Source organism: Eublepharis macularius, chromosome 12 (genome assembly GCF_028583425.1).
Source record: "Eublepharis macularius isolate TG4126 chromosome 12, MPM_Emac_v1.0, whole genome shotgun sequence".
In the NCBI taxonomy this organism is placed as follows: domain Eukaryota; kingdom Metazoa; phylum Chordata; class Lepidosauria; order Squamata; family Eublepharidae; genus Eublepharis; species Eublepharis macularius.
The window spans coordinates 80876177-80903264 of record NC_072801.1 but is presented as its reverse complement, the minus strand read 5'-3'; the positions used below and the strand labels follow the sequence as shown (position 1 = coordinate 80903264).

The window sequence follows — 27088 nt, the reverse complement described above, 5'->3', positions numbered from 1 at the left end:
AGAGGCTGCCAGAACCCCGCAGACGCATCGTGACCTCCACCCCACGAACGACGGCATTCCCCGGAGCCACGCAGCCCAGTAACTGAACCTGTAAAGCCAAAATTTCTCCCCCCACGTTGAATTGCTGTACCTGCTTGTAGTCACGTGTGGTGCTGATCCGAAGGCTGAGCTGGGGGGGGGGTCGGAATTGCCTGGAAGCAAATCCTGAAGCCCTGAGAAGGAGTGGGAGTTGCCTGCGGGAGAGAGGAACGGCTAAGCTGGGCAGCCCAGGGCCCTGCGTGGCTGTGGGAGACGCAGGGCTGCAAACAACTTGGGAAGCCAGCTGGATTTGGAGGGCTGACGGGAACTTCTGCACCTGGGTCTCCATTTTCCATTCTGACTAAGGACCCCAGAAGAAGAAGCAGAGGTGCATTCTCCCCATCTTTTATGGGGGAAGAGTTAGGGAAATCTCGGTGCATGGGGGAGTCCACAGGGGTGTAGACCCAAGGAGTACGTTCCCACATGGGGAGCAAGCCAGGAGTCAAGCGAGTGGGGTGGAGGTTGCGTGTGAGTCTCAGTGCCTCTCTTTGGCTGTAGGGAGCTGTTTGCCAGCTGTCCAAAAGTGCAATGACGCCCTTCCTCCCATGCAAATGTGGGACCCCATCTTTCCCAAGCTTTAGTAGCCCCCCCCTCGCTTTAGGTCATTGCCTCCAGTCCAGATGGGGCCATCTGCTTGCCTGTAGGTGGCAGTGTGGCAAAGCGACTTCCAGCAATGGTGGCAGCGGTGGGACAGCCGGATACCACACCGCTGCGAGGGGTGGGTGGCCTGTGAGCAAGGATTCCTCTATTTCCCCCGGGGTTGCAGGGAAGGAAGCGCCTCAGGCTCTCTCCCGTCCCAATGGTTTTGCACTGTTCCTGGGCTGCATCCGGGACAGTCAAGCCTCTTTTCCTGTGGGGAAGGAAGAGCCCCCTGGAGACTTCCAGAGACTCCGACTGCTTCTAAATGAGCAGACTGAGGTGGGCTGAAGGGGTGCCCTGGCCAGCCACGCCTCTGCCGCTCCCGCAGCGCAACCAGGGCATGACTCAGGAGCTACCCAAGCGGCCGGCTTGGGCTGCTGCCTTTCTGCAGCAGGTGTTCTGTTTGGAAGCCGCCTGCAAGGCCTGCAGCAGAGCCAGGTGTGGCCCCTGCAGGGACATCCTCTGTGCCCTCCATGCCAGAGTGAAGCAGCCCCGGGCGCCTGGCTTCAGTCAGAGCAACCCTCTCAGTCACCCCAAAGAGGGCAAAGCAGCAAGTGGGGGCCTGAGCAGGACAAGCGGCTCCGTTGCCACTGCCCTTGGGGTGGGAGCACAAGAGCCTTTCGGCCACGTGCAGGGAGAACCCTCAGGGGTCGTGTGGTGATGCAAGGATATAATATGTGTATCATTATTTTTGTCCCCTGACATTCTGCCTTTCTCCTCATTGGGGACACAGAACAGCTAATATTGCTGTCCTCTCCTCCATTTTATCCTCTCAACCCTGCGGGGTAGGTTAGGCTGAGAGGGTGTGACTGGCTCAAAGTCACCAGTGAGCTTCTATGGCAGAAGGAGGATTCGAACCTGGCTCTCCCAGATTCTAACCACTATACCACATTGGCTGTCACTGACCAAAGGATAAGCATCCTTAGCGCCTAAGCTAGGTATCCGGGTGCTGAGGCCGCTCGTCCCTTGCAGTCTCTCTGTTTACAGAGAACGACAAACTAGCCACTAAAGGACAGGTGCCTGTGAAGCAACCCCTCCGCAGAGTCCTTGTCAAAGGCGTTCTTGCCTTGGTTCTCTGATGCTCCCACAAGCTCCGGGGGGGGGGGGGGGGGCTGGATGTCCCCTGGGATGACTGTGGATCTCCAGAGACCAGTTCCCCTGGAGAAAACGGCTGCTTTGGAGGGTGGCCTCTATGGCATTGACCCCATGGATGTCCCTCCGTTTCCCAAACGCCTGCCTCCACCCCCGAACCTCCATGAATCTGCCAACCTGGAGTTGGCAACCCTATCCCCCATTCAGTTTTGATTAGGCAGGTATGACTTTTGCAGGAAATGTTGACAGACCTCCTACCCCTAACAAACAACAGTCCATCCAAGCGAAGGCTCTCTAAACATTGCCCAAGTGGTTTCTTTGCTCCGCACCAGAGCACGGGCATCAGCCCACTCTGGTCTAAGCCTCCCCCCTCCCCCGACCGAATCTGCTGGATTGTATCAAAGGGAGAAGAGAGATTGAAGCTGTTTTCTAACTGGCTTGCTTTCAGAGGCCCGGGGACCCCCCAAAGTGTCAATCCCCCCTGAAGGTTTTCATGGAAGTTTATCTCCCTGCAGCCCTTCTGTATCCTGTGTAGCTATGAAGCTGGAAAACACCCACCCCGAGCCACAGCTGGAGTTCACCGTCGCCACCGAGAAGGAATTTGACGAGATTCTGGCCATGTCCAAGGGCATCTATGGAGGTCTCGACTACCTCCCGAGCCGCTACCACTCCTGGATCCGTGAGCCCAACCGCACCGTTGTGCTGGCCAAGAAGAACGGAGCTGTGGTGAGGATCTGGGAGAGCTGGGCCTGGAGCTCTGTCTTCTCTCCCGTTCTCTGTCCAAAGCCGTTTTCAACCTGGGGAGAGGCAGCCTGGCCTGCAGAAGACTGAAGAGGGGCGCTGTCTGGATACTGCCTTGGAGCCACTCCTGGGGAGCGGGCTGTGTGTGCCCAGGCCCTCTTTCTTGGGAGCCTGTTTCGTTCGACCGAGTGGACAGGCTGGGGGCTTTGGCTTCAGGCTCAGGTGGGCAACAGAACCGTAACGCAGGCTGCAGGTATCCCGCCAAGGATGTCCAGGGCCCAGCTGGGTCTGGCTTATGAGTTCTGGCACGGGCCTCTGGACCGGAAGGGCTGGCAAGGTGGAGCTGCCAACCTCCAGGCGTGGCCTGGAGATCTCCTGGAATTTCAACTGATCTCCAGATTACAGAGATCTGTTCCTCTGGAGAAAATGCCGGGTGGCCTCTGTGACCTTATGCCCTGCTGAGGTCCCTAACCTCTCCAAACCCTGCCCTCTCGCAGGCCCACCTGGTTCTGGCAACCCCACGGGGGAGGCTGAACCTCATTTGGGGCCATTTGCTCGGGTCTCCAAGAGAGAGACGTGTATTTTTTAGTGTGTCATAGAATTGCATCTCCCATCTAAAATCCAGATCTGGGGGATTCTTTAAATTATTGCCTTAAAACGTGTTTGTTAGGATTTGGATTTTTTAAAAAAGGCAATGCATGCGTTGGGTTCATAATTTCAAACATGCAATTTAAAAAATGAAATTGTGAAACTGCTAGATTTTGAAAATGCAGCTGTTGGTGCCAGCAGCAGCCTCTTCTCTGCTTCCCTCTGAAGCTCGCCCCATTGGAAGAGGTGGCAGGTGTGGCCACAGCAGGCCTCCAAGGGCAGGCCAAGAGCAGGAGGCATGGACCTTTGGGGGACTAATAGCCACAGCAGCCCAGGTGGCAATTTCGACATGTAGAGAAACCAGCCAAGACTCTTGTGGCACCTCAATGCTGCTTTGAGGCATTCCTTATACCCTGCTAAGGCCCCTCACCACCACCCCCACCCCCAAACCCTCCCTCCCTCCCAGGGTCCCCCCCCCCGCAAGTCTCCCAAGATTTCCCAAGCTGGAGCTGGCAAGCAGAGAGGCAGGCTGTGTGGCTCCAGAGCAGTATCCTGGGCGCGTGGCTGCCCCCCTCTTCTGTGCCTCTGGTGGGGCACCTCTCGGTACGGCAGCTGGTTAGAGCCAGGAAGGGTGGCGTTGGGGTGTGGGATTCCGAAGCATCTGGGTAAGTCTGTCATGCACACTTGTGCTGAACCTTGGCACTGGAGCTGGGCATGGTGCTCGGCCTCCCTGCTGGCTCACCCTTCCTTGGCAGAGGGGTCCTGGGAGGGGGTCCAAGGCTGAGCCAAGCTTCACAGAACCAGATCAGGTCAGGGGCCTGCACAGTAAGCACAAATGGAGGTGGGTTTGGAGCCTTTTCCAGCTGGCACTTTATGCCAATCATTACAGGGACTGGTTGGGATATGTTCTGAGAACCTGCCAGGTTTGGCATCTGGCTCAAGGCCAAATCTCCCTGGTTAATCAATGACAGATTTGTGGAAGAGGCTGTCAGTGGGTGAGCCAGAAGTGCGCAACCCACTGATGGGATGCCTGGATCCCTGAAGACTCCCCCCCCCGCGGATGCCTGCATCCAAGGCAGATGTGCAGAGCGCTGGGCTAGGCTGGCACGATGCCTTTGGAGAAGGGACTTTGCTGGCTACCATTGTGGAGGCACCAGCATTCGGAGGACCGTGGGGCAGCACATACACCTCCGCAAGCTGGGAGTAAATGCCCAGCTGTCTTGGCTAAGCTCCCCCCTTGGCCATCCCATGGGGTGGTAGGCCCAGCACATCATCCCCCCACCCCCCACCCACCCCGTGCCCAGCTCCGCTTGTGCCCGGGTTCGGTCTTTCCTGGGATTCTGTGTTTCAGCTTCACTCTGGGCTCTCTCTCTTTCTCTTTCTTCTTTGCCTTTCTTTCTGTATCTCCTTTTTTTCTTTTTGAAAGAAAGCAATGGATTAAAACCAAATGATTTTCGCTGGATTTTATTCACGTAGGTGTGTGGGGGATCAGGTCCCCGTCAAGGAAGGTGGCGGGGCTCCCTCGGAGGACCGTGATGGGGCTGCTGGAGCGCGGATCCTAAATCCTTACAGTTCGGCCTCGGGACACAAGTTACCAAAATATATGTCTCCCTCTTTGTGTGTCTCTGCTCTTGAGACCCCCGTAGCATAAAGGGCCCCGTGCAATGGTACTAGTATGACGCTTACTCTGTGCTCTTGCTCTATCACTGCCGTTGTGCTCTTGTTTGTCATCGTTTAATTATGTGCTGAGACTTGCCTTGGAACGGCGCATTTCGCTCCGTTTTCCCTCTTTGTCCCTCTCCTTGCCCCCCCCTTTCCTCACCTGCTTTGTTTAATTAACGCCACCATTTTTTCCAATTGCAGATTTGTGCAAGACAGTGAATGGCTCCGAGCAGCACACTAAAGTCAATTCTCTGCTTTCTCCCCTCCCCGACCCCCACCCGCAATCAGATCGGGCTCCAGTCTGTCTACATTGTAGATGCTGGTGAGACAGTCCTGGTGGAGGGGCTGCGTGTGGCACCCTGGGAGCGTGGCAAGGGCGTCGCAGGCCTCTTGCAGCGCTTCTGCCAAGAGATGGTGAAAGAGAAGCACCCTGGTGTCAAGGTATGCCGCCTGACGAGGGATGACAAGCTGGGACCCAGGGACTTCAAGAAGTATCGCGTCATTGCGAAGCAGGTCAGTGGCCGGGGGGCAGGGCATTGCAGCAAGGGGGCGTGGCAAAGAGAGGAGCGTCACGCCTACAGGGAGCCACACGAGAGAGCAACACAGGCCTGCAGGCAGCTGGCCTAAGACCCCCAAAGCACAGGGTTAGGAAGGTGCGAGAGGAGGTGCATGCCAGAGCCTCTGGGAGACACACTGAGCTGCACGGATGACCCGTCACAGGCTGCAGCGCTGCATGTTGGCGTCCCAAGTAGGTTCTGGAGTGGGGGCCCTGCTCCTGCAGACATCCGCTGGGATGCTGACCTTGGGGCTGAAGACCCACGGAAGACCCCGTGCCCAGACTCTCTCTGTGTGTGTCCACCTGGCTCTTTGTTGAGGTGCTGGACCCACACGGGCGCATGGCAAGCTGGCACAGCCGCCGCTCCCTCCTGGGCCTCTGCCGGCCAGCCTGATTAAGCGGCATCAGACTTCAACCCTGGGGGCGGAGGGGGGCGGGGGGGGTGAGGCTCAAATGAGTCATTTTCGTTTCAGAAAATGAGGTGAGGGGGGAACAGAGAATGACGACGATTCCCAGTTTTCCAGAGACTCTTGTGGTTGTTTAAGTAAATGCTAATTAAAACCGGGGGGGGGGGGGGAGTGCTCAGTGCCATTGAGCAGAAATCTGCCAGACTTCCCGTTTCCGAGGAAGGGCGCCTGTTTTCTCCTGCTCCCCTTGTGATTCTGAAGGATGGCAGACGGGGTTTAGAAGAGCCTCTTCCTCAGAAAGCATACAAGATCCTTGCAATAGCATACAGGCACATTTTTGGTTTGTTATTTATGCTGTTTACAGCCTGCCTTTCTCACTGAGACTCAAGGTGGATTAGAGAGGAAACACTGCTGAAAACAAAACAGAAGAAATTGGAACATGACCTATTAAGTAACACAGAAACTACCCAGAAAGAGCATAAATACATCGACAGAGAGTACCCAGCAGTGCAGCTGCCAGTCCCTGTCCCTTTGCCCAAGCCTCCCTCTGAGCCATTTCCCGACAGCACAGCTGGCCCCCTTCCCAGTGTCCCAAAGCCCTCTTCAGCAAGCCCCACCCCTGGGCGCCAGAGAGGCGTTTGGCTGGGATGCCTGGCCCTCCACTGCTGGCCCTTCTGCTGTGCCGGCTCCGGGCCCACCGTGGCCCCTGTTCTGGGTCGGGAGAGGGGTGGGGAGTGAGGCCCTTCACAAAGAGAGCAGCCAAGAAGCCTGCTGGCTTTCAGAGGACAGGCTGTGATGCAGAGCGCCAGAGGGCCCAGACAGCCCAGCCGGCTGCCTCTCTCCCGCCTTTCGGTCTTGCCTTCCTACAAGGAGCTCAGAGCAACACAAGTAATTTCTCCCTTCCCCCATTTTAATCTTCCAAACAACCCCGGGCATGATTGGCCCAAGCCTCCCAGCAAAGCACTTTTAACCCTCTCTGAGCTGCAAGAAGAAGTGAGACAAAACCCCATGACGTCACAACCCTGTGACCTCAGAGGCACCTGACAGGAGGAGCCAGAATGAGGCCCTTGGAGACGGAGGGCAGTCAGAGGACTAAGAGAGGTGCAGGCAGGAAGCAGAAGCAGAGCACCAGGAGGCGCATGTCATGAGGGACGGGCCAAGGGTCCTCTTGGACGCTGACACACCTCATGCACCAGAGAGGGTCCAAGCCTGCCATGGCGCAGGCCTGGAAAAGGCAGAGTGGGGGGGGCACACTCTGTTGAGGTACTGAGGAAGCCCAGCAGAGCTGCAGGAGGCAGCCAGAACACAGCCCCCTCCTCCCAGCGCCATCCTGCCAAGAGCCTGGGCCAGCCCAGCAGCGACATATGACTGGGAGAGCCAATCAGAGCAGGGCTGGTGCTACATAAGTTCCACCTCTGACTTGGCTCCTCTGTCCTGGTAACCTGTTCATTATTGAAGAAGTTGGCTTGGCGTGTGCACGTGGGTACATGTTTGCTGCTGCCATTGACACCCCCCCCCCCGATCTCCTGATGGCCTCACCTGCTGCTTACTTAGTGGTGATGTTCCAGTCCTTGCTGACCCTGACAGAAGGTGGCAATCGTGTTTTTGAATGCTCTCTTTAAAATACACAAGTCCTTGCAAGCAGAAGTCTAGCACTGTTGGAGGTGGCCTGAACTAGAACCTTTCTCTTTGATGTATTAGGCCTTGATTTCCAGGGAGCTTTTTCATGAGGGGGAACCATTCAGTTATGGCACCTCCATAGCCAGGCAGCATACGTGGCTCTCCCTTCTCTATTTTCATCTTCTCAACAGCCCTGTGAGGCAGGTTAGACAATGTGTGTGTGTGTGTGTGTGTGTGTGTGTGTGTGTGTGTGTGTGTGTGTGTGTGTGTGAGAGAGAGAGAGAGAGAGAGAGAGAGAGACTGACCCAAGGTGACCTAGAGACCTTCTGTTCCATCACTCTGGCTGCTCAAAGAGCACCTCGTGGTTTTCCTGGGCTGGGGAGGATGTATGTGTCATGTGGCGCTTGCGCCAGACGGGTGCTCAGCTCAGAGAGAGCCTGAGACAAAGCATTCTCAGGATGCGGCCCTTGCTTGTGGTCCTCATTGGGGGCCTCCTACACCCCGTCTCTCCCACCCTTCCCTCTCCCACTCAGGGGATTCTCCTGGTGCGCTTCAACGCCCAAGACCTCCTTTCTCGCCTGGACATCCTGGTGCTGGCGCTGGAGGAGGGGGGCTTCTGCCCAGAGCCATCGGAGCTGCTTGTGGCTGGCGAAGTGGCCGAGGTCGTCCTGCGAGAGTCTTTCCGCACCGAGGTTCTCCCCAACCAGACGATCATCCAAGACTGGCAGCCCTTCAAGGCCACTGCAAGCAACCTGAGCCTCCTGCAGAAGAAAGAGCTCTGCTGGGTGGTAGACAAGAAGTCCTGTCCTGTGGTGGCCACCCTAAGCACCCGGCCCTTCTCCATCCCGTTGGGCGAAGACTGGTTCTACCTCAACATCGATGTCTTTGGCCATGCCCTGGCCCACATCAAGAGCCAGCTGATCCACCACCTCCGCCTGCAGGTGCCCGGCCTCCAAGGCAACGTGATGTGCCAGCTCTTCCTCGAACCAGCGCTGTGGCTAGAAATGGCAGAATTCTGCCAGGCGGCACTGGGCCTGCAGCTGGCCAAGGACTACACTGAGCAGTACCTTCTGGAGTCTGACATCTAGCAGGGCCGGAGGAGGGAGAGGAGAGGAGCCGAGGGAAGAGCAGAGGCAGGCAGGCAGGCTCCCCGCTCCCTCCCTCCCTCCCACCCACCCTCTTCCCTTCAGGCAAGCACTTTCTGAGCCTTTTAACACGTGATCCTGGAAATACTTGGTTCCCCTTTCCAACCTACCCGTCTCATTCTGCTGTCCAGAGACAAGACCCTTCCCACTCCCCTCCTGCTCCCACGCTGCTGCACCTGAGTGGGGCGTGGCTGACAGTGTGGCAGCTGGGGAGGGGAGGCCATTGGTCGTCCAGAAGGGCCAGGCAGGCAAGACGCTGGGCACTGCTTGCCAGCCTCCAGAAGCCCCTTCCTCTGCCACAGAGCAGCTCAGCCGACTGGAGGCCAAAGGCAGGCCCCGCGAAGGCACGGCGGTGTGTCGCTTAGCTGCTGAGCTGCAGTCCTCACATCTGGGGGGTCTGCATGGGATGAGCGCAAGCTAAGCAGCCTTTGCGTCATCCCTAGTGGACTCCGAAGCAGAGCTGAACCCTTCTTTCTCCATGGAAACCAGTGGGCTTCAAAGGGGGCAACTCCGCTCGGGCGCACACAGTGCAGCTCTTTCTGATGAGCGATTCCACTTCTAACAACAACAACAACATTCGATTTATATTCCGCCCTTCGGGATGACTTAACACCCACTCTGAGTGGTTTCCAAAGTATGTTATTATTATCCCCACAACAACAATCCCCCTGTGAAATGGGTGGGGCTGAGAGAGCTCTGACAGAGCTGTGACTGACCCAAGGTCACCCAGCTGGCTTCAAGCGGAGGAGTGGGGAATCCAACCCGGCTCTCCAGATGAGAGTCCCGCGCTCTTAACCACTACACCAAACTGGATCTCTGATTAGTGCCCCCCCCCCGCTGCACAGGGCAGAGGGCACCAATGCTCCCTGTCTCCCCAGGGGTGGAAATTGCCCTTCTGGTGGCTTATAGGCTTCCAAGCTCATTGCCAATGCCCTGGAAGTTGTTTAGCTCAACTTGGAAGCTGGGCTTCTCTGGGGACTGAGTCCTGAAGCTGGGCTCTCGGTTGTGGGTCACAAAGCGTCCAGCTCTGGAAAGGGCCCCTTGGGAGCCTGGGGGGTCGAGGTGTCAGCACAGCAGCGCTGCAGAGGCTGAGGTTTCTCCCAGAGATCTCGGAGGAAGCTGGAGTGGGGATCAGGAGGGAAGCAAGGACTGCCGCCTCCTGTCAGGGGCTTAACAAGACCTAGCAGTGTGAGAGCCCCCCCTCCAGCACAGCGGCTGACAAGGCAGCAGCCTAGGGAGCTTAGCAACCAGGCTGACGCACTGGGTGGAACCTAGTAACAGTTGTCATGGTGATGGAACTGAGGGATATGATGACTGATGGACTGGCCCCAAGGTCGAGGCAACCTCTGTCGCCTGTACAAGGGATGATGTGGGCTCGGCCACCCTTTCCCTTCTCCCCCCCCCCCGCTCCTGCTCGGCCCCTTCCCTCTTTCTCCTGTAGCTTTCCTACTGACTATTGTGCAATATTAGAATCTTGTAAATGGAGATCTATTTATAAATAGGCTGTGTGCAGAGAGTACTTTGGTCCTCTTCACTGTGTGTAGAGCTGCATTTTGCACCCTTCAGAGCTGGCTTCTGTAGACAAATGTGCACGTGTTGTTGCCCCGCCTCTCCCTCTTTGGGAACAGGGCAGTGCCAGAATCATCGGGTGCTGTTGGACTGGGGGGAGGGATGTTGTGTAGCCCAGAGGTCCAGGTGGCCCCAGACTGGCTGCCCACCCTAACGTCCCCCCCCATGCTAGCGAGCACAGCAGGCCCCCTCTGTTCTCTGTAACCCTCTCCTCTTCCTCCTAGTCCTGGGATGCAAGAATCTCCCACCTGTGCAATAAAGCTTGGCCCTACCTATACCCACCCTCAGTGGCCGCGTGTCCTTCATTTCTGTGCTCAGCCCCCCCTCCCCTCCTGTGCTGCTTGGAAGTAGCCTCAAAGCATCACCAGGCACAAGCTCAGAGGCGCAAAGGGCGGTGGGGGTGGGAAGTGCTCCGCGAATGCCTCTCGGTCACGTTTGCTTCTCCCTTCTCCGGTTCCTGGTCTCCTATAAATTCCAGCTTTGCTATTGATGCTTGATGACAGATTGTACTGTGAATTTCTGAAAGGGAGGGGGGCGGGTTTAATGTATTGAATCTTTTAAGTCCTTCCCTTTCTTCTTGGAAAGAGACGCAGCAGGCCCGGTGGAGCACAAATCTCTTGTGGGGGCAGCAGATCTGGGCGGGCTTTGCCCCCTTCCCTCTGACATCAGGAATGCTGGAGCCAAGGCACACCTTGCCCTGTTGCCCCCCCCTGGGGGGGAAATAGTCCCAAGCACCCAGACATGACAGGGAAGTCACCATGAGTGCCAGTTGGTAAGAGGCGGAGGAGACGGTCAGGCGCACCAGCACTCCAGTACCAATGGCAATCAGATCAGCATCACCTGACACAAAAGCCTGGACCCACCCCCACCCCCGCTGAAGAACAGCCAGCTGTTCCAGCTAAAAAAGCCCGGCGGTGCTTGTCTTGGCTCTTAAATTAGGACTGTGGATACACTGATGTCTTCAGGCTGTGCACGACCAGTTCCTGTTGCTGGAGTTCAGAGTATGAAAGCATTCAGGTCTCATAGTATTGATCACTAGGAAGAAAGGAAAGCCCATGCCTTTCCCACTCTGCCTGATGAAGAATTCTTTGCTGCTAGAATGCTTGCAAACACCACATCTAGGTTGGTGGAGCAGAGCTGGAGCCAATTCTTTGGGGAATGAAAAGAAGCTGCCATGGTGCCTCCACTTCTCCAGATACCACCAAGACGCGTGGACTGGTCACTGGGGGAGCACCAGTGCCCTTCCTGGGAGGGAGGGAGGGAGGGAGGCTGCCCATACCTTCCCTCCCAGTGGATCGTCTTAGAATGATCTCCCTGGAAAAGCACAGGATCGAGGGGGGAATGAGTAGGGGTCTAAATAGGTCATCAAATGCTAGCCAGATTCTCCCAGCAGTTGCATGGGAGGCAATAGGTACTGGAAGCAAGCACAGAAGTCTCACTCAAGCCTAGCCTACCCCGCAGGGAAATTACTTGGAGTAGACCCCAAAGAAAGTAGGAACCCTGGACTCTGAAGCCCCTTCTTCATTATGCGCAGACCCATTACTACCCTCCGGAGCCTCCAACATACACATCTGATACAGCTCCTCAACAAGAGAATGTGTGTGTGTGTGTGGGGGGGGGGGACTTTCCACAATTTTCTCCACTTGCTGTCCTTGAAACAAGCCAAGCAGGGGAGAAAGTACGCTGCTAAAGGCTGGCACAAAACACCCGCCCCCGCCCCCACATACACGCACCAACAACGATAAGAAATGCTTAAGTCATTTTCACCCCTAAAGCCAAGCCCGTTCTGGCTCACAGGAAAGCTACAACAGGATTTGAGCCCAGTAGCACCTTACAGACCAAGATGATCTTCAAGGTGTAAGCTTTCGAGAGTCAATGCTCTCTTCTTCAGATACCTTCCGAGAGCTCTGATTCGTGAACTTTCATACCTGAAAATCTTGTGGGTCTCTAAGGGGCCACTGGGCTCAGATCCGGTTCTTCTACTGCAGGCCAACATGGCCACCCCCACCCCCACCCCTGAAATCTACGGGATTGCTTGTCGTTATTTTGCAGCGCTCAAAGGAAGCTCCAAAGGGCTTAAGTGCTCTGCCAGAATCGGACCAGCCCCAGCCCAAGGAACAGCCGTTCTGCAAGGAGGCAGTGGATGGGCACCTCCCAGGGGCATATTCCAAATGAGTGGGGGGGGGGGCGCGCGCGTGCGTGCTTGCGTGTTTCCTTCCCTCTAGTGCGAGGACTCTCTGGCCCATTCATCTCCCTCTGAGGCACAAAATAGTACTGCCCACAAGGTGGCAGCACCGAGGCCTCTGCTGGGAATTGGAAACCGGAGCGCTTCCGGTAGGCAGGCAGGCACGTACCCCGTGACCTTCACTGTGGGGGTGTTACTCCGGTCTGAGCCGCTGCCATCGGGAAGCGGGCCAGAGGAACGGAGTCCAGCAGAGGCGATCACGGCTGATGGACACATCTGAAATTAACCAGTCTCTGGGACTAGGCGGCACACAACCCAGCCATTTAGCCTCACGTCTGCTTCAGGCCAACTGCTGGCAACTGTTAGTAAATTTTTATTAAAAAAAATATGTCATTTATAGTCCGCCTTTCTCACTGAGACTCAAGGCAGATCACACAGTATGAGATTAGTACAGTCCATATCAGGAACATTTCCATAAACAATGCCATAGGATAAATAAAATCAAAGAGAGTCCAGTAGCACCTTTAAGACTAATCAACTTTATTGTAGCATAAGCTTGCGAGAATCACAGTTCTCTTTGTCAGATGCATGGAGGGCAAGAAGAAACTGGCCAGATACAGAGGAGGAGAGGGGAGGGAGGAGTAGATGCAAACCACTGCTTCTGATATGGAGATCAGTTTGCTTCTGTTAAGGAAATCAGTTACTTCTGATAATGATGCAGAGGAGTTAGCCATGTTAGTCTGTGGTAGCAAAATCAAAAAGAGTCCAGTAACACCTTTAAGACTAACCAATTTTATTGTAGCATAAGCTTTCGAGAATCAAGTTCTGTTCGTCAGATGCATGGTACAGAAACTGGTCAAATATAGAAGAGGAGGGAGGAGGAGGGGAGGAGAGAGAAGAGGCAATTAGGGCGTGAGAGGGGAGGGTGCAACCAAAACATTCCTTTGCTAGTAATTTGCTCGAAAGCTTATGCTACAATAAAATTGGTTAGTCTTAAAGGTGCTACTGGCCTCTCTTTGATTCTGATAATGAGATAACCATTCATAGTCCCTATTCAGTCCCAACCTAGCTGAGTCAAATACAAGTTCACAAAGACACAGCATTAGCAGGAATCCAATACAACATAGTGGTGAGGTCTATGATCCCTGACTTATTAGTGGATCATCTGAGATCTCCTCCCTACAATACAGCCCTCCCAATTGAGAAAAAAGCCTTTTTGAATCATTTGGTTTTGCATCATTTGTGGAAAGCCAGGCGGGTGGGGGCTCTCCTGACCTCCTCAGGCAAGCCATTCCACAGGGTGGGGGCCACCCTAGAGAAAGCCTGTGTATGGGCTGCTGTTGATTTTGCTATGTGTAGGGTGGCACCTGCCGGAGACCCTGTTCAGAAGAGTGAAGCTACTGTGGAGGAGCAGAGGGAGGGAGGCGGTCCTGTATGTATGCCGGACCGAGGCCATGAACAGTTTTGTAAGTGATAACCAATATCTTGAGCTGAGAACAGTCGCTGATAGCTGGCCAATGGAGTGACTGCAGGATGGGAGTGATGTTCATGCTGATAACAGTCAAGCCGCAGTGTTTGCACCAATTGGAGTCTCCTAGTTAGTTCAGATAGGAGACCAATGTATAGAGCATTACAATAGTCAAGTCTGGATGCTACCATAGCACGGTTCTAGGTCGGCCATGTCAAGGTAAGAAGCCATTTTCCAGGCTAGGGAGAGGTGGTAGAACAGACCACAGGGCACTTACCATGAAGGGTCCTTCTGCTCTGAGGAAAGGGGGACCTCTTGAAGCCGGGTGATTCCCACGCTCCGCTTAGGGAGGCAGGAACTAAGCAGAACTTCCTGCCTTCCTGGTGGTGGCACCCTTCCATTCAGTTTGGTAACTCCAAAAGCAGTAGTGAACCTTTAGTACTATTAACTAAGTAACTCCGGAAAAGGGAACAGATTGAACATAGAACAGGAAGAACACATTAAATAAGTATGAAAGGGGGGGGAATGAGATTTGACTTGGACCAGGCTTGGCGAGGACTCTGGGAGGGACAAGATGTCCTCCTTTCCTCAGAGGAGAAGGGCCCTTCACTGTTAGGACCCAATGGTCCGGTCTCCCTCTGAGGTGGAGGACATCGTGGAGCTGGGACCTCCCAGAGCAGTGTCCCTATTCTCTGGGCGGTCATTGCCTTCAGGTTGGAACACATGTTGAAGAACTCTTCTGCCGGAAGCAGCATCTGCATAAGTATTTAGTTTGTAATGCCACACAAGGCGGATATGGAGACCACGTGGCTGCCCTGCAAACCTCGTCCACCATGGCATGCGTAGAAAAGGCCACGTTGGTTGCTGCACTGTGTGCCACTTTTTTAAAGGCCTGGATCTAGGGTTGCCGGCGCCCAGGGCAACCCTAGTCTGACCCCTTGTGCGTGCGTGCGCACTCCCGGCGCTACGTGATGACATCACTTCTGTGACATCATCACGCAGGGCAGAGTGTGCCACCCGCGCGGTGCACCGGCGGAGGCAGCATGCAGGGCTGGGAAGCCGTCTGCGCCATTCGCCTCCCTGCAGGTCAGGGGGTGGCCAAGCCGGCCCCCTGTCCTGTGGGGCAAGCGAAAGGCAGCACAGGGGGTTGGGAGGCTGTCTGCACTGCCGCCCGTGCACTCCCGGCAGACTACCCCCTCTCCCCCCCCCCGATCCGGCCCTGCCTGGGGGAGCAATCTAGGAGCTGGGATTTTATTCCCAGGGTGGAGTGTGCAGTATAAAACCACTGTCCTTCACTGGTTGTCCAAAGCCATGACAAATGGGGATGAGGGGTTGCCTAAAATCCCAAGTGCCGTCCATTTGCCCCCCGAAGTTCTGAATGGCCTCCAAGAGAGAGAAGCACACTGTAAGATTTGAGGTTTCACTGGGTGTGAATGGAGTAAACAACCAGCAGAAATCCAACACAATGTTAATTTTAATTTAATTTATAATTTAATTTAATTTATTACATTTATATTCCGCCCTCCCCGCTTTCGTGGGCTCAGGGCAGATAACAAAAATATAAATGTTAATACCATTAAAAAACACTATATCTAATCATTAAAATTACAGCTATGTATATAAATGTCATATATTTACATACAAATAGATAAAAGCAGCACATAATTGAGATTTGATGTTCCATACAGTGGTTTTTCCAGAGCAACTATGTACAGTATCAAGTGTGGACAATAATAATAACATCTGCATCCGTATAGGAGGGTATATGGTTTGATCCTCCCCGCCACAGTGCGGGAGAGCACTGCCCGGTGTCAGCCATATGCCTGGTAGAATAGCTCCGTCTTACAGGCCCAGCGAAATGCTAACAAATCTTCCCGGGCCCTTGTCTCACAAGACAGAGCATTCCACCAGGCCGAGGCCAGGACCAAAAAGGCCCTGGCCCTGGTCGATGCCAGGTGGGCTTCCCTAGGGCCAGGGAACCTTAACAGATGCTTCCCACCTGACCGAAGAGTCCTCCGGGTCTCATATGGTGAGAGACGGTCCCATAGATACATCAGTCCCAGTCCGTGTAGGGCTTTGTAGGTTAACACCAAAACCTTGAACCTGATTCGGTACTCCACTGGCAACCAATGCAGCTGGCGTAGCACCAGCGTGATATGCTCCCACACCGGTGCTCCAGCAATGACCCGCGCCTCTGCATTCTGTACCGGCTGTAACCGCGGATCAGGCTCATGGGAAGCCCAGCGTAGAGCGCGTTACAGTAGTCCAGCCTAGAGGTGACCATTGCTTGTGTAGCCAAGTCGCGGGGAGATAAATAGGGGGCAAGTTGTCTGGCCTGCCGAAGATAGTAAAAGGAAGACCTGGCAACGGCAGAGATCTGGTCCTCCATCTTCAAGGAGGAATCCAGAATCACCCCCAGGCTCCTAACCCTCGGGGCCAGCATAAGCGCTGCCCCATCAAGTGCAGGAAGCCGGGGTCCCAAAGCCATCTCCCCACGATCCACATACAGGACCTCCGTCTTCGTGGGATTCAATTTCATCCGACTTTGCCTCAACCCACCAGCCACAGCCTCAAAAGCACGCTCCAGCCCATCAGGGGCCGATCCAGGCCGTCCGTCCATCAACAGATATAGCTGGGTGTCATCCGCGTATTGGTGACACCCAAGCCCGAAACTCCGCACCAGCCAGGCGAGGGGGCGCATATAGATGTTAAATAATAATGGAGAGAGTATCGCTCCCTGTGGCACACCACACACACTAGTGGCCTACGAGATGATATTCTCTCTCCAAGTGCCACCCTCTGTCCCCGATCATGGAGAAAGGAGACCAGCCACTGCAGTGCTGTCCCCTGGATCCCCACATCGGCGAGGAGGTGGGTCAAAAGCTCATGATCGACCGTATCAAATGCTGCTGACGGATCCAGCAAAATCAGCAGTGCTGATCCACCCTGATCCAGCTGCCTGCGGAGATCGTCTGTGAGGGCGACCAGCAGTGTCTCGACCCCACGTCCCGGGCGGAAACCGGACTGGAAGGGATCTAGGGCCGAGGTCTCATTCAGGAAATTCTGCAGTTGCTTCTCTGCCGCCCGCTCAATCACCTTACCCAAAAATGAGAGGTTAGAAACCGGTCGGTAATTGAGCAGGTCGGCAGGATCTAATGATGATTTCTTCAGAAGAGGCCGTACCACAGCTTCCTTCAGTGCCTTGGGAAAAACCCCAGAGCTCAAGGACAGGTTTACAATCGCCTCCAAGGAATCCCGAAGCCCGTCAACACTGGCTTTCACCAGCCATGTCGGGCACAGGTCCAAGGGGCATGTGGTAGGCCATACCACCTGCAGAATCCTGTTCACCTCTTCCCCGAAAAGAGGGCTGAAATGATCTAATATGGGTCCCAAAGACGGCCAAGGGGCCTCTAGTTCACTTACCGTATCAACTGTGGCTGGTAAGTCGTGGCAGAGAAGCAAGATCTTATCAGCAAAAAAGCTCACAAAAGCCTCACAGCTTATCTCCAAATTCAACTTTTGATGGTCTCCACCTAATTGGGAGACCAATGAACGGACCACATTAAATAATTTAGCTGGGCGTGAGCTAGCTGATGCGATGGAAGCTGCATAATATTCCTTTTTTGCAGCTTTCACCGCCATCTCATAGGACCTCATAAACAGCCTATAAGATGTTCTTGCTTCCTCATCGTGAGATCGCCGCCACACACGCTCAAGTCGTCTTAGTTCCCGCTTCTGTTGCTGTAGCTCCTCTGTATACCAAGGAGCCCGGCGATTCCAGCAGCGAAGAGGACGACGGGGGGCGATTTCATCGATGGCCTCAGAGAGCCGGACTTGCCAGCTCTCCACTAGCTCATCTAATGAATCGCCGTGGAACATCGGTTTCCACAGAGCATTCTGGAACCCAATTGGGTCCATATGTCTCCGCGGGCGAGCATAAATCTGCTCACCGCCCTTGCGGCGGGGGCGGGGGGGGGGTGGCACGCCCAGCCAGGCCTTCACAACCATGTGGTCTGACCATGGCACTAACTCTACTTTATCCAGAACCACATCCAATCCCATGCCGAAGATCATATCTAGTGTGTGGCCTGCTTCATGTGTGGGTGCCAATATAAACTGTTGAAACAAAACAAACAGAAATCCAATACAGTACTGGAAAAAACACAATGCTGAACAACATAACATAAGCAGATTGATATGACATATCAAAAATGGCAGAACTATCTAGTAGAAGCATACTTACAGCAACAGACAGTACACAGTAGTATAGTCTACAGACCCAACTCCTGCCCCAATGCATCTCGCTGAATCATTTCCTTACAGCATGGGAGCTTCCTTGACCTCTTCAGGCAGGCTGTTCTACAGAGAATGCTTGTGTATAAGTATTATATTACGAAAGGGACTGAAAATAAAACATCATATTTTGTAATGCCCTTGTACAATGATATGGGGTGGCCTTATTTGGAACACTGTGTGCAGTTCTGGCAACATATCTCAAAAATAACGTTGCAGAGCAGAAAAAGCACAGGAGACAGAAACCAAGACGGTTCAGGGTTTGGAGCACCTTCCCTGTGGAGAAAGGCCGGGGAGTTTGGGACTTTTCAGTCTAGAAAAGAGGTGCCAAAGGCAGTCATGACAGAAGTTTATAAAATATGCCCCCTCTTGAGATATTAGAACGTAGGGCACCCAATGAAGTTCTTGAGAAATAGGTTGAGGACAGATAAAAGGAAGCATTTCTTTACTCAATAAGTGACTAAACTGTGGAATTCACTCCCAATTGAGGCAGTGATGGTCATGAGCATAAATAATATGCGGGGGGGGGGGACATTTTAACCCTCCAGGACTTTCCTGATGACCTGAAAGTACCAGTTCTCCTGCAGAGGAATTTCAAAGGGAGATCAGAAAGAGAGACTGCTGAATTGCAACTGATAACAAAGCTCAAGACAATACAGCCCCCTGGAATGAATCAAGACAAAGGCTTCCTGTCTCATTACCAATGCTTATTTCTCCACACCCACCACCCCTCTGCGTACCCCACCCTATCCAATGTGGCCTGCTATTGTCGTTCACTGGCTATTGTCATTCAACTTCTATAATCACTCCATTCTCCAAGATAAAAGGGTAGATGGACTCACATTCTAGCTGTATCTGAAAGAATGAGCTGTGGCTCACGAAAGCTCCTACCCTACCACAAATTTTGTAAGTCTTAGGGGTGCTACTGGACTCTTGCTCTTTTCTACTACTACAGACTGACTAACATGGCTCCCCATCTTGATCTACCTTTAAAGGAGTTAAACAAATTGATGGGGGGGAGGTTCGTCTATGGCCAGTAGCCGTGGGGGCTCAAGAGAACCTCTGTCTTCAGCGGCAGCGGCGACCCTCTGAGCCCAGGGCCAGGCAGCAACAGCCGAGGAGGGGCTGCTGGAGGTCCCCTCTCACTGTTCGGTTGGCTCTGCAAGGCAACTGGTTGGCCACTGAGTGAAACAGGAGGCTGGACTAGATTAGCAAGTGTCCTACATTCAGTCATGAAAGAGTTCAGTTGTTGTTCTGTTTGCTGTTTAGTCAGATAGCGAGTTTGCATTGGACCAGTTAGGCCTCGAGTTAAAGTTCCCACCATAGACAGGGGAGTCTTTGTGCTTAATTAAGGGATCTAGGATTGTCTATTGGATAAATCAGTTTATTGAGGGGTAATTAACTAGCAACATATACTAAAGTTTTATTGCTCTTTGTTCAGCCAAAGTTTCAGTCTTTGTCTTTATTCAGACAGTATTTTGCTCTAGTCTGACCATCAAAATGTAAAAGTCAGTTAGGTATTCTTCATTTTCTCACCAAATGTACCCTTTTGTCCTAATATGTAGTAAAGTCTTCGTATATTCTGCTGCGCATTAATAACCTCTGCTAATTACGTCCAACAGCCGTCACTGGCCTGACCCAGCAGGGTGTACATACATTCTTATCAGCCCTGGGGCCAAGCCGCATTCCCCAGCAAGGCCTGTGTGGAGTCCGGCTGTCAGAGAAGTGCTGAGCCACCATAGCACACTGCCTGGGCAGCTTGGGGTTCAAATCCCCACTCTGCCCCGGAAGCTCGCTGAGCGACCTGAGGCCCTTCATAGACTCTCAGCCCAACACACCTCGCAGGGTTGTTGTGAGGATAAAAAGGAGGGCGGGAGAACAGTGTAAGGCACTTTGAGTCCCCATTGGGTAGAAAGGTGGGGTATGAAGAAGGGCGCTTTGACTCTCGAAAGCTCATACCCTGGAAATCTAGTTATCATTAAAGTGCTATTGAAACAAATCTTGTTCAAAATAAATTTTAAGTATCTCTTCGGCTCCAGTATAGAATCATAGGGTTGGAAGGAACTTCTAGGGTTATCCAGTCCAACCCTTGAACAACGCAGGAAATTCACAACTACCTCACCCCCCCATACCCCCAGTGACCCCTGCTCCATGCCCAGAAGATGGCAAAACACCCTCAGGCTCCCCAGCCAAACTGGCCCATGGAAAATTGCTGCCTGACCCCAAGGTGGCGATCGGCATTACCCTGGGCATGTAAGAAAGGGCCGCGAGAACTAAGCCCTGCGGTAACCCATTCTGCCCTCCTCCTCCTCATGATCTGCCTAGATTCACAGAATAAGCATCTCCACTCATAGCAGTTCCATGGAGTTTATTCCCCTAATGCTTTTTAGCTTCTTTGATATTATGGAGCACGGCCCTCCCTGTCCTGCCTATGGAGTTCATATCCAGGGATAACAGTGTCTCATTGATTTTCCGCATTACTCCACATTTCTGAAAAGCCCTCTAGATTTACATTGTCATTTAGCACCAACCGCTCTAGCTCCCCAATCTTGGCTCAGAATGTTATATTGATTTAAATCATATATACTCACGTTCTGTATCTGTATCTTGGTAAACTTTGCATGACCTTTAATAGAGTTTGCTAGCAGGTGTGGGAAAACACACACGTTTGTTTATTTTTGACAACCAAATAAAAGTAGTTGGAAAAGAGAAGATAAATTATCTTTAATTGCTAGAAAAGACGAACTGTATTTACTGTATCTTGTACTAGCTTTATAAGAAACCGATCAGCACAGATGTGAAATGATGTCATAAAATAGCTTTAGCCAAACGTCACATGATGAAAAATAAAATCAGCTAGATTTATAATATTGCCATAGAGATTTTTCTATAGGTAGAAAACATCAGTTATTTAATTTATTTATTTCAAATTTGTATTCCGCCTTCCCCGTGAGCGGGCTCAGGGTGGATAACAAAATATTAAAACTACAATTAAACATTCATGTTCATTAAAAACAACATATTTAAAACAGGATGGTGGACAGCCTTCACAGGGAGGATTAAGATTTATACACCCCCTTTTTTCCAGGCTGGCGGAGGCCCAGCCTCAGCCATATGTCTGGCGGAACAACTCTGTCTTGCAGGCCCGGCGAAAAGATAGTAGGTCCTCCTGGGCCCTGATTTCAGCAGACAGAGCGTTCCACCAGGTGGGAGCCAGGACCGAAAAGGCCCTGGCTCTAGTCGAGGCTAGGCAGGCCTCCATGGGGCCAGGGACCACCAACAGCTGTTTGTCCCCTTATCGGAGTGTCCTCTGGAGAATTTATTTATTTATTATTTATTTCAAATTTCTATTCCGCCCTCCCTGTGAGCAGGCTCAGGGCGGATAACAACATATTAAAATACAAAATACAATTAAAAACATATTAAAATACAATAAAATCCATATACATTTAAAACAGGATGGTGGACAGCCTTCACAGGGAGGGTTAAGGTTTTAAGTTAGTATAAATAGATCAGTTAGTATAAATAAATAGACAAATTAGAGTTTTGATGAAAGAGATCTCACACAGACGGTTTTAGGTGAGAAATGTATGAACCTGAAGGCCTGACTCCTCCTCTACTATCCGGCTTGCCCCTTAAGATCTGCCCCTCAAGTCCTGCTGCTTGCTCCCATCTTCAGAGGCGAGGCGGGTGGCGACAGGGCATTTTCTGTGGTGGCCCCTCACCTCTTGAATGCTTTTCCCCAGGCAAGGGGGGCTTGCCTGACACTTTATGTTCCCTTAGGCACCAGGCCTAAACATCTCTTTTTACCCAGGCATTTTAAATTAGGGGTTTAATCATATCAGCTGTTTAACAGTCTACATCTGTTTTATGACAGCTTTTGTGCTGCTAATGTCCACCGGCTTGTTTTTATATTGTGATATTTTTAATTGGAGGCTGCCTTGATCATGGCTTTGAAGAGGTGGTATAAAAATATTCTAAATTAATAAATAAAATAATCTCTCTGCTATCTCCATCCCTTTGGTCCTCTTTCCCCCCCCCCCCCAAACCAAGTATTCCCAGGCACTTCACTTCCCACCCTTCCACCCCCTTTCCCAGTGCAACAACGCTTGCGGCGTGGCTTCCTCACTGCTCGCACCGTAAGCACTAAACACTGACCCTCTGGCCGTACCATCTCTCATCAGGAAATGCCACAGGGTAACTCAGGCCCTGAGTAGAAGCATCTCTCGTCTGCCTGCTTGTTCCTTGAAAAAGGAAAGATGCTTTATCATCACCACAGCTTGGAGCGACCATGCAGGGTCAGTCACCATTTGGGAAAACCTTCCAGTAAGATCTTCACAAGGGTGTTGCCAGAGAATCCCTCTGTGGAGACTTCTCTCCCGCCCTGAGCCACTCGGAAGCTGCTCTTTGGTAAGGGCCAGGGAAGTGTCTCTCAGGGGCTCTCATAGCAACAGGGCATGTTTTTAAGAGAGGCGGCACTTCCCATGGCCAAATCCCTGCAGCAGCAGCAGCGAGAAGGGCCACCAACATTCCTGCCCAGGCCAAAAGTTCAAGGGGGGTGGATACGCTCACCCACACCCCCCCCCGGGGGTCTGTGTGCACTGGACCTGCTTGGCCCAGAAAGAGTCCAGTTCTGTGTGGTGTAGGGATTGGGATGTCAAACAATTTTCAGAATTGGGCTGACTTGAATCCCTCCGTGCAGTGGAAGCTGCCTGAGAGAGAGACCTCACCAGTTGGCTGGAGGATCAACTTGAAAAGAGGAAAATGCCGCAGCCCTGGGCCCCTTTGAGTGGTGAGGGAGGGATAAACATGGCATAGACAGAGAGAGAACTTCGGTTGAAGAAATACATCGACAGAAGAGCGAACGCGCTTCATAAAAGAGCACAGCCACAGAGGAGGGGCACCCTGGGTCACCCAGCAAGGGCCCAGAGGGCTTGTGGCTTCTGCAAGCAAGAGTGGGGCGCCAAGGGAACTCGGGGACCTGCTGGATTGGGTCTGAATGGTGTGGGTCACTGTGGGACACGCAGTGTGTGTGTGTGTGGGAGGGGGGGTTCTTGAGGCGGCAGCAGGGAGGGAGGAAGTTGCTTGTGCCACACTGGGTGTGCGATTTTGTGATGCAGTTCCCATCGCTGTGAAAAGGGGGCATAGCGGGAGCCTTCCTGGGCAGGAGACGATGGCATGCCCTGGCAAATGAGGAAGAGGGCTTTGCCGCAGCAGCCCCAGATGCTCTTCTGGAGGCAGCGGGGGGGGGCTGGGGAGTGGGGCTCAGCCTGCTGCTGAGCGCAGCATGTCCACCTGCCCCCTCAAGGGCCACAGAGGGGATTGGGGCCTGCTTTTCTCTCCAGGCAGACAGAGGCGTTGGGGGACAGCCTGACCCCCTGAGCAGTTCGGCAGAGGATCCCGCCGTCTCTTCTTTATGGGGTCTTCACAGCCAGGCTAGAGAAGCTACCTTGCAGAGAGGCTGTGGGGACCGCCTGGGGTCCACTCTCGCTATTCTGCGGCTCCCAGGCAGTTCTCGGCTTCGGTGGGTTTCTTGCGAGTTGTCTCAAACAGGCTTGGGGTGCGAGCAGGTGCGGACACCCTTGCTGCAACTTCTCCTCGGCACCTCGCCCCAGAACTAACTCGCGGCTTTGCCCCACAGATAACTCTGCGAAGGCCGCGCAGGAAAGGGTGTGTGGCCGCCTCTAGAGGGGAGACGGGCCTTTGGGGCCAGCCCAGCCCGCCGGCTCAGAACGTACCAGATAAGCCCAGGCCCCTCCCGGCCTCCGGCTCCGAGAATCCCGCCCAGGGTGGCTGCTGATGGGAAGGGGACCCAAGAGGGACCCCGGCGGCCGTCAGCAGCGTCTGCCATCCACCCGATGGCGGGAGAGGCGCGGGCGGCTCTGGGCTGCGCTTCCTCCCCTCCCTCCCCAGCTCCCTTCCCTCCCTGCCGCCAGCTGCCCCTCCCCGACACGGGCCCGGCCTCTCTCCTGGGCCGCAGAGCCACAGTCGGGCCTTGGGGCAGTCGCCCTCCAGGCTTCCGCGGCGTCCGAAGAGCAAGCCAAAGCAGGGCGCAGCGCGTTTCTCTCTTCTCGTCCCCCACCAGCGCCCTCGCGGCACGGGGCAGGCAGGAGAGAACCTTGGCTTTCACCGCAAGCGGCATCCCGCGGAAAAACCACAGTCCAAGCCGCCCCTTCCAATGGGGGGGGTTTCGCTGCGCCTGCTCAGAGCCCCCCGCCCCGCCACTGGCTCGCCTGCTCTTGACAGTCTTTCCAAATCTGTGCGGGCGGGGGAGGCTCAGCCTTCCCAACTCTTCTCCCTCCAGGGCCGGGCACTAAACCGCCTCCCAGCGGCTCCCCTCCTCAGGCTGGACGGCCCTCCCGCGGGAGGGGTGCGGCTTTCAACCCCCCCCCCATATTTAGCGGCCACCGGTCTTCGCTGCGCCCCCCGAGCAGCGTGACTCATTCTCCGCAGCCACTTCCTGCGTCACTAAGGCTGGAGGAAAGAAGGGGGAGGAGGCGCCGCAGCCGAGTGGGGAAGGGGGGGCTGCCTGGCTGGCCGGCCGGCGGAGGTGTGGGGGGCGGGCGACTTGCAAAAGCCCGAGGCCGACTCCCCTTCCCTTTCCCGGCCCCCGAGCCCTCGCCCATTCCCTGCCTGCGGGGAAGCAGCTCCCAAGTAGAGGAGGCGCCCTGCTGGCTCGGAGCCGGTCCAGCCCGGCCTACCTGGTGCCCGGGGCAGAGCCAAGGGACGATCCTACTCTTGCGGGGCCCCCATCCCTCGGTGTCAGACCACTGCCCCGGTGACCAAGACCCACGAAGCCAGCGTCCTTGGAACTGCCCTCTGCCCTCTGCAGGGACCCCCTTTGCCTGAGAACAAGAGCGGGGGGTGGGGTGGGGGGCTGTGCTGAGCTCCTGGCCCTGCCAGACGGGCTTCCAAGGCGCGCGTGCGCGCGTGTCTGCAGTTTAACCCCTCCGTATCGAGAAGATCTCACAGCTTTGCTAGGGAAATCGCGCTTTAGAAATGAAGGCGCCGGCCTGCCCTCCCCGACCCCCGGCCTCGCCCCGCAGCTCCAAGGCGGCTACCAAGGGCCCCGCGACGCCGGCAACCGGCTCCTGCCGGCGCACCTTCGCCAAGCGTGACTCATCCCCTCCGCCCGCCCCTGCCCGCAGTGAAGGGGGGCGGGGAGACCGATCCCCTGCTGCTGGCCTCTCTGTGTGGCCCACCCCTGCGACGGCATCCACGCCCCTCGCCCCCTTCGACGAGAACAAATCGGTGGCAGCCGAGAACGGGTTGGAACTGCGGCTCATTGCCCAGCGTGAATCACCGCTTCCTTAAGCCCTGAGCCCAGAAAGTCGCCACGGCGAGAGGGGGAGGCTCGCGATCCAGGCCGGGAGGAAGAGCCCAGCCACCCACGCCCTCGACTGAGGCAGGAACAAAGAGGTCCTCTGAGCATCTATAGACTGCACGGAAGAACGGCAGAGCTCCGCGAGCTTGCAAAGAAACGGACACGACCTGTGGGCGGATCGGGAGCCGCGCCGCCCGGAGGCTGCCCGAGACCGAGTCGCATCCCGCCCCGCCGCCCCCCCCCGCCCCGCCCGGGCTCAGCCGCCCGCAGGAACTCTCCGAGGTGCTGAACGGCCGGAGCGGGGAAGGGCGCTCGGGGAGGCGAAGAGGCAGGGGAAGGGCCTCCTCCCCGCAGCGAAGCCAAGGGAAGGGGCTAAGAAGAGCGCAGAGAGAAACGTTTTCTCCGCCAGCCCCTGGAAACGAAAGAGGAACTCGAAGGAGCGAACGCCTTTGCTTTTTTTCCCAAGCACAGTGCAAAAAAAACCAAAAACAAAACCCCAAACGCAAGCCCCACCTCATCGTTCAGCGGGGGGGGGGGCTCAATCCAGGCCCCCAAAGTTATGCAGATTCTAGATTTCTAGCCTGCTTTTCAGTCACAATTGTCACTTAAAAAAGCTCATTTTTTTCCTAAACAGCAATAAAATCCAATATAAATGTTCTTACCCTGGATGGCCCAGGCGACTCCTAGCTCCTCGGAAGCTAAGCAGGGTCTGTCCTGGTTAGGACCTGGAAGGGAAAACCCCAAGGAAATCCAGGGTTCTTACTCAGAGGTGGAGAGAAAGCAACCCCCCTCTGTTGGGCTCTTCCTTTGAGAAGGGGTGGGGGTGACCATAACTCGCCTGTGACTTGACAGCACTTTCCACGGCCCCAAATGGCCCTCAGGAGGTGACACACAACTGAAGCTGTAGCCAGGCGTGGTGGGGACGGGCCTCGCTGCTTCCCGCCCTGCCACCCCACCTCTGCATAGATTTCTTTCTGGAGGGCACTTTAGTCCGCAAGAGTTCGTGCTAGATCTTTTTAAAGCAACCTGTTCGCATTTAAGGTGCCACAAAACTATTTACTGCTTACTCATAGGAAATGTAAGAGACGTGTGTGATCCTTTTTGGGACAGAAAATGACATAGTTGAAGCACAGGGGGAAGAAGATTGCCGGGCTCTAGCAGGAGAGGGGTGTGTGTAAAGGGCCGTCAAGCCGCGGCCAATTCACCCTGACCCTCTATGGCTTCGAGGCAGCAGGGCGTTGCAGGTGTCAGAACCTGTTTAACCTGAGTAATGCCCTGTTTAATCCTGTAGTGTTTAGTCTTCTTTCCCTTTAGGCACCACCACCTGCAAAGGGCCGATTCCATGGGAAAGGAAACTCTTATCTGTCGTCCCGACCTTGGCCAGCTCTGAGAAGTTTGCTGTGTGAACTGGGGGGGGGGGAGGCTGGGCTCAGGGAGTGTGAGATGTAACAACTTTCCTTCTATGATTCATTCCTAACAACGCTTTGCTCGGCCAGGACCTCTAATCCTGGAATACGTACATCTGGGCTTGAATGCTGTCTTTCACAATAAACCTTTTGAAAACAAAAGACCTTGTCTTCTTGCAGAAGGGAGTGAGACAGACTATCAGGTCTGGAATGCCATAGTCTGCCAGCAGGGACCCTGAATTCTTGCGAAGGGGAGGAGAGAAGCTGGAGCGCCCGGCTGTCGCCTTTGTTGTAGGGTCTGGCTTTTCATAGCAA

General features: G+C 54.3%; 1 protein-coding gene across 1 annotated transcript; it reads left to right on the top strand.

Annotated features, from left to right (window-relative positions):
- The first annotated feature begins 1057 nt into the window (after nt 1-1057).
- On the top strand, nt 1058-8471 carry NAT16 (N-acetyltransferase 16 (putative)). Its single transcript, XM_054994583.1, has 4 exons — nt 1058-1374; nt 2325-2535; nt 5089-5313; nt 7917-8471. The coding sequence occupies exons 1-4, from the start codon at nt 1058-1060 to the stop codon at nt 8469-8471; spliced, it is 1308 nt and encodes a 435-aa protein (XP_054850558.1).
- The last annotated feature ends 18617 nt before the right edge of the window (nt 8472-27088 follow it).

Coding starts and splice junctions, on each gene's coding strand:
- NAT16 (XM_054994583.1), top strand. CDS start 1,058: ATGACTCAGGAGCTACCCAAGCGGCCGGCTTGGGCTGCTGCCTTTCTG. Junction 1,375..2,324: donor GAACCCTCAGGGGTCGTGTG/GTGATGCAAGGA, acceptor ATCTCCCTGCAG/CCCTTCTGTATCCTGTGTAG. Junction 2,536..5,088: donor CCAAGAAGAACGGAGCTGTG/GTGAGGATCTGG, acceptor ACCCGCAATCAG/ATCGGGCTCCAGTCTGTCTA.